Genomic DNA, 6,356 nt, shown 5'->3' with positions numbered 1-6,356 from the left:
CTAGAAGATACCCTACACATCACTGTGGAAATCACAAAGAACTTAGAATTAAGTTAGAGGACTTATATTTAGTTGAATGAAGAGATTAAATGAATTTTAGTGCATAATGTGGTATGCCAACGTAGACAAATAAATGCATATTAGTGAATGATGTAGATTGCTAACGTAAATAGCTCGCATGAATAAAACAATGCTATAATTGTATACAAAGGAAGAACACACAAAGCAGACAATATGAAGTCCAAAAACTCGTGTTAAACAAATACATACTGCAGCTTTCCATCTCCCAGTATTTTTGGTAGCCCCATGATTTTCGCTCACTGAAGCAAATGCTGTGTGACCAGGTGCCTAATAGGCCAAGACTACAGCTTTCAAGAACTTGTATTTTACAAACTATCCATCCACCTTGAGTGAACTCAGCCGTCTTGTTCTTTGATCAAGCTCAGCCATGACAACAGTCTCCTGCTTTTTCCGTTCCTTTGTGATTGTGTTTGTTGTCATTGAACCAATCTTGTCAAACGCGAACTGGAAAAGGAAGGGTTTAAGATCGTCAACCAATGTTTACAGATTATATTCATTGTGATTTTGCTAGAAACCTGTCTTCTTTCTTTTTTTCTAATTTTTTATCTACTGCTATAAGATATTTGCATAGACTAGAAAGCAATGTATCACTTCCTACACCAAATTTGTTGGTACAACAATACAAAAGAGTATGAGAAAATTCCTTCTATGCCATTGGAATTTATACCTATCTCTTCAATGCCATTAAAAAATATATCATCCCTTCTATGCCATTGTTTTTATTTTTTTATTTCCGTTTTGTGCCATTGCCGTTAGATTATATGCAAAATCTCAGTTGCTGCCATCTGCCACGTGGTTGTGCCTCCTTACTGGCACAAAGAAGATGAGGTCTCTCCTCACGATGGCGCCTCTTCGCAGCTCGTCGTGGCAGCGCATCCTCGCGATCCGTTGTCGGCGCCTAGGAAGGAGTAGAACGCCAGTATGATTGCCAAGGGATGAGAGGAGTTGGTGTCGCCCCTCTGCGTCTGCCTCCTTGTGGCCATGGCACCGCTCAAGGGCGGCCATGGAGCTTAAAGTCTTGGATCCAGTGATGGCGTCGTGGCAGCACAGTGGTTAAAACCTTTGCATGGCCCACCTTTCGCTGTGCCCGTGCCCTTACCTGCGCTGCCCCGCGTGCACGTGTTGCTCCCTGCACTGAGCTGCCTCTTCTCCACCATCCTACTGCGCCGCACACTGCAACCGCATGCGTCTACAGTCTGCAATCAGCCCCAGCCGCCTGCAGCAGCTGCTCGCTGCGTGCCAGCGATGTGACCTGTGCCACCTGCTGCTATCCACGCCACCCATGAACTCCCAGATGCACGCCGCGTTGAGGAACTCAGAGAGCACGACCATGTAGGCAGCACCGCCGCACGCCACGTGGTGCGTGGGGAGGAATAGCATTCGGGGCAACTCCGTGAACGCCGGCACAGCAAATTGCAGGTTATATGTCCGTGCCCAAGTGGCTCCAGAAGTTGGGCACAGCCTCGCCGCCAGTGCGGCACGGAACAACATAGAAGTTCTACTGCGATGTGCTCTAATGCATGGTGGTGGCCAGGAGCCCACAATGTCCAGGGACACCCTGACTTACTCACAAAGTAGACTGTGTTGTCCTCGCCGCCCCTATGCTTCGCTCTCTATGACGTGTTCCTTCTTGACTTACAGCACTGCTTTTCCCTTCTCTGTCTAGCAGTATCTAACTATGGAAACATCCTGTTGTAGCTATGCTCTATGCTCTCTGAACTTCTTTGACTAATCCGTGTTTTCATTTTCAGGGATGCACGTTAGTTAATGGGGAATAGGCAGAGAGATGAGGTCGGCGTCCACCTAAATGGCATAGAGGGGAGGAGAAAAATAGAACTAATGGCACTCAAGAGAAGCTATATTTTTCAATGGCAATGGGTATAAATTTCAATGGCATAGAAGGAATTTTCTCAAAGATTATGACTATATCAGCAAAGGATAGAACTATGAAATAACAGTGAAGAAGATTTACTGTCAGGAGTTCATCAGGGTCATATAGATGATGCGTGGTTGTTTGCAAAATATCAATCACATCACCGATATGTTGGATGTGCAGTAGATCATCTTCTCGCATCTGCAAATTTGGTGGACATAAGTAATGTGAAAGGAAAAGAAAGTAATCTTTAGCTGATATAGGCTGGGGAGTCAGGACACATGAAGTATATAAGTGGCTTCATGAGGTACCTTGAAAATTGCGAGAGCAACATGGAACAAAACCTTGGCTCCTTCATTGAATAAAACATCCCATACCCGAAGTGTTGTCTGCTCACATCAATGAAAAGAAGTGTGAAAATAAAACTTCAAATGATTATGAGCAAATCATACAGGGGACAACATAAATATTGATACTGATGGAACTTTTGTGTAACCTCTGAAGGCAGGCTCTTTGAGAAGAGGCACAAAAACCATTCTGTAGCAACAAGTGAAACATCAAACCCCATTGCTTCAAGATGAGCAGCAATCCTACATCAATGCCCATTAAAATACAGTAAGAAATCATGGCCTGATGGTTTCAGATTTATATTGGTTAGTGGTGGCATGTCAAAAACATAAAGGGAAAGAAATACCTTGGACACTTCTTAGCCAGGAGATCTTTGAACACCCTCTGCTCGACATGGCATCCAGAAAGAGTGTCAGTATAGCAATCACTGACAAGTACATTCTCAAGGAGTACAGCAAGCATCCAAAATGCATCCTCCTCTGTCTTCATCACAAGCAACAAGAGTGCAGCTACATAGTTTAGACCCTGCAGCAGATGCAGTTAGTGATGGATGTGCTTAATGATATAATCTGATTTTATAATCTGGCACTATGCTAACCTGGCAGTATCCAACTTCTGAATCACGGAATGAGTACCCCACAAGTACTCGTCGCAGAGATGCCTGACCCTTGTCACTGTTCAACCAAGGATGACAAGGGAAAGTGCGAGGAAGATCCTGTAAAATCCCTATCATTAGTATTACTATTACTATTACTATCAACATAATTGTATCGAAACAAGAAAATTATAAAATGAAACACCCACATTTGTAGCGAAGTGAATTTATGCAGATGCAGTCTCTTTAGGTTCTTTTGATGGAGTTAATTTTCTGGCATAACAGAGTAAACTAGTGACAATACTTAAGATTTACCAACACAAACTACAGTATGAAAGGACCATCTTTCTATTTTAAACTTGAATAGTGACCACAAAGAAACATGGGTTCTATATGCTGCAAGATAAGAAAGCATCAATCTCCACATAACAAGTCCATAACATCTTCACAAAACTCACATGATCAATTTGCCTTGTGGCTGGCGTGGTCTTCCCCTCAGTAGCACGAATTAGCTCATCATAGTATGTTTCTGGTACTGTTGACCGTCTCTTGGCTGCTCCTGACACAGATAACCAAACCTTTGGCCTCAGCACCGGAGGCACACCTTTCCTGATCAATCTCCTCAATGTAATTGTATTAGTGAGCACTGACAACTTGAGTGATGTGACACTGATCACCCCCTCATTTGAAGAAATCTTTGGTTGGAGGTACCAATTTGCACCCTTGCTTGCCTCCAGCGCCCACCACACCCTGCCTTGCTCCCTGATCCTCTCCCTCACCTCGTTCAGCACATTGACATCATCCACATTGCCCTCCACCATGAACCCGTACAGGTCCTCAAACTTGACAGACATGAGGTGTACATTGAACAAACTCTTCTTGCCTGTGCTGTACCTAATGGTATCGGTGTTGGTGGGCATCGACGCGGTGGGCGTGTTCCGTAATGTCCTCCTCCAGGAGTTGAAATCATCTGCCACGTCCCTGGTTTGGATCCCAAACATGTTCTTCTGCACAAATTTCACCTCCTCTTTTTGCCAGGCTTCTTCTCCACCTATCTATTTGCTAATAACCTACTCCAAAAGAAAACCTGTGTAATATATCTACCAATCTACACCCAAATCTTTCCTCCCCTCTTCTTAGATGTTCCTTGCGTTCTTGGTTTCCTTCGTAATCCTGGACCCCTACAACCATTTGAAAAATAAAACCCGGAATTTATCGCATTTCGTATTAAACGACGAGCAATCAGGACAAGAACTCCCGAGAAAGAAAGCAGCTAGTTGAAGAAAATGCAAATCACCTGTCGACTGCAAGAACCTCACAGATCTTTCCTGCTCTGCTGATTTATTGACCAAGAACCAAGAAGAGGAGCGGATCGGCTCGGTCGGTGCTGCTCGCTCTTGTAGATTAGAAGCGAAGGCAACACCGACGGCCGCAGATTGGGAGCAGCGACGACGACGACGACCAGCTGCGGCAACGGCTAAAAATGGGATGGCTCCTTGCTCCCTGCCCCTATTTGAACCCTATTTTGGGAGGCCTGATGGCTCTGATTAAAGTCGGATCAGGAGCTCCATTTTCATCACCAGCGTTATCGAATGGCGAAAGATTTTGATAGTATTTTGAGGTTCTCGCAAATCGCAATGGTGGATTGGTAGCGGCAGCTTTCTTGTCAATTTGGTGAAACGGCGGAGCTTGGGATACGGATTTATTCTTGTTGTGACCGTGTCAGCAACTCCTACTATCCAACTTTTTAATATGGTTGCACTAAAGACGTGACCATACTGAATAGGACAAAATAGTCCTTTTACATGCCGTATCCTATGACTCGTTTTTTGAACGACAATGCACTAACTCACCAAATTAGGTTTTCTACGGATAAAATAGGTATTTTGTAGATAAAATTGAAACCACGAGTTCAAACACGCGAAATAAAATGTCATCTTGATTATGCTGTAGCTTTGTTTTGTATCAAGCACAATACCTCGCTTGTTCAAAAAGAAAATAAACGAAAATAAGATTATGCCACGAAATATTATGTTACAAAAAGAAGTACAATCTATAAATTTTTGTATCATCTCGTTTGTACGATGACTGTCGTAGCACACAAGCCTGCTGGAGCCATTTGCAAAATATCTTTTAGCTTAAACATAAATGCAAAGTGTACAAAAAAGGCTTGTGATGACGCTTAATTAGGTCACACACTCGATAAGGAACTAGAACGCTCGATGTAGGGTCTAGCCAATTTTTAGATCGGCCGGCGCCTAGGGGATATCTACACTTGGACCTTGTACCTCCAGTGATAAGCGTGATACGTAAGACGTTGTCGAAGGAGCCTCGCCGGCAGCGCAATACGCAAGACACGTCGGCGAAGTCTCTTGAGGCCCGAAACCCCACACGCCCGGAAGGGACCCCATTGGGGCGTGCAGTGGCTATGGACTGCTCTAGCCGGCCTGACCGCTCTAGAGCTTCGCCAGTCGTCGATCCACCGTCGATGCAGCGCTGACGAAGAACGAGGAGAAGTAGAAGGGAAAATAGGGTAAAAGAGAGGTAGTAGATTGATTTTTTGGTACGATTATGGCTCTGTTCGGCTCACCTTAAAAGTCGGCTTGTTCGGCTTCTTTTTTCAGCCGAAACAGTGTTTTTCTCTCACAACAATTCAGTCGGAACAATGTTTTTGCTTGTTTTTTCAGCCAAGCGAACGGGGCCTATGTGTATTGGGCACCTCAATCGGCCGTGGACCTTATATTTATAAGGTGGGGGTGGCCTTATCCCTCAAGGAGTCGAAACTCCTTCCAAATCACGTCAAAACGTGTTTAGATCCGTTCTGGACTTGACAAAGTCGGCTAAGCCGACTCTCGAGCCGGCTAGGCTGACTTCCACGGGCTTGAGGTGCTGTTTTCAGGTTGAAAACAGGGAGAGTCGGCTTAGCCAACTAGGGACTCGGTTAAGCCGACTTGGCCACAATGTTTTCTCATGTGTTTCCAAGATGTCGCCGAGGAGCGCATATCATTTAAAGTACCTCCACATAAAAAAGTTCCTACATTAAAAGATCAAAAAGTGTACTTGAAGGAGGAAATAAAAATCTTTCGACAAACAAAAAAGAAGGAAAGGAAAATGCTCCTAGAACTAAAAAGAAGAATGGTATGCATAATAACTTGTGTGTGATCTGCTAATTTTCACTATATAGCAACTGATTGTTTGGACATGTCTACAGTAGATGAATCAAGGCAAATGTAAGAGACATCCAATCAATCAATACCAATTACTTTTTTTTGGCTTCACGCCAACCTTTAGGAGTAGGAGTACTGTAGATCTCGGTGAGTTCTTCAACAAGCAGAGTTGTATCGATCTGGTCGACCTCTAGCTTGTCTGTAAGTACCGTCATGACTTATACTCTTGTTTGTAGAGCTGCATCGATCGAGCCAACCTCTTATGAGCTCTAGTATAAGTTAGTTATCGATC

The 6,356-nt window shown here is 44.0% G+C and overlaps 1 protein-coding gene across 1 annotated transcript; it reads right to left on the bottom strand.

Moving 5' to 3' along the window:
• Window positions 1–215: 215 nt before the first annotated feature.
• LOC136501017 (uncharacterized) lies at window positions 216–4,602 on the bottom strand. The gene is made up of 8 exons (XM_066496508.1): window positions 4,195–4,602; window positions 3,356–4,078; window positions 2,901–3,017; window positions 2,649–2,827; window positions 2,451–2,544; window positions 2,266–2,343; window positions 2,054–2,155; window positions 216–525 (listed from the first exon to the last, which is right to left on the bottom strand). Exons 2-8 carry the CDS (start codon window positions 3,896–3,898, stop codon window positions 394–396), a joined length of 1,245 nt encoding a protein of 414 aa, XP_066352605.1. The 5' UTR covers window positions 3,899–4,078; window positions 4,195–4,602; the 3' UTR covers window positions 216–393.
• Window positions 4,603–6,356: the final 1,754 nt, after the last annotated feature.

This window comes from Miscanthus floridulus, chromosome 13, assembly GCF_019320115.1.
Source record: "Miscanthus floridulus cultivar M001 chromosome 13, ASM1932011v1, whole genome shotgun sequence".
Taxonomy (NCBI): Eukaryota; Viridiplantae; Streptophyta; class Magnoliopsida; order Poales; family Poaceae; genus Miscanthus; species Miscanthus floridulus.
Note: the sequence above shows the minus strand (reverse complement) of the source record. Positions and strands in the feature narration are given on the sequence as shown.

Excerpts from the sequence above, each read along its gene's own strand:
- LOC136501017 (XM_066496508.1), bottom strand. The coding sequence starts at position 3,898 with ATGTTTGGGATCCAAACCAGGGACGTGGCAGATGATTTCAACTCCTGG. Across the intron at positions 3,018-3,355 it reads CCACAAGGCAAATTGATCAT|GATCTTCCTCGCACTTTCCC; the intron begins GTGAGTTTTGTG and ends GGGATTTTACAG. Across the intron at positions 2,545-2,648 it reads CTGGCTAAGAAGTGTCCAAG|GATTGCTGCTCATCTTGAAG; the intron begins GTATTTCTTTCC and ends GCATTGATGTAG.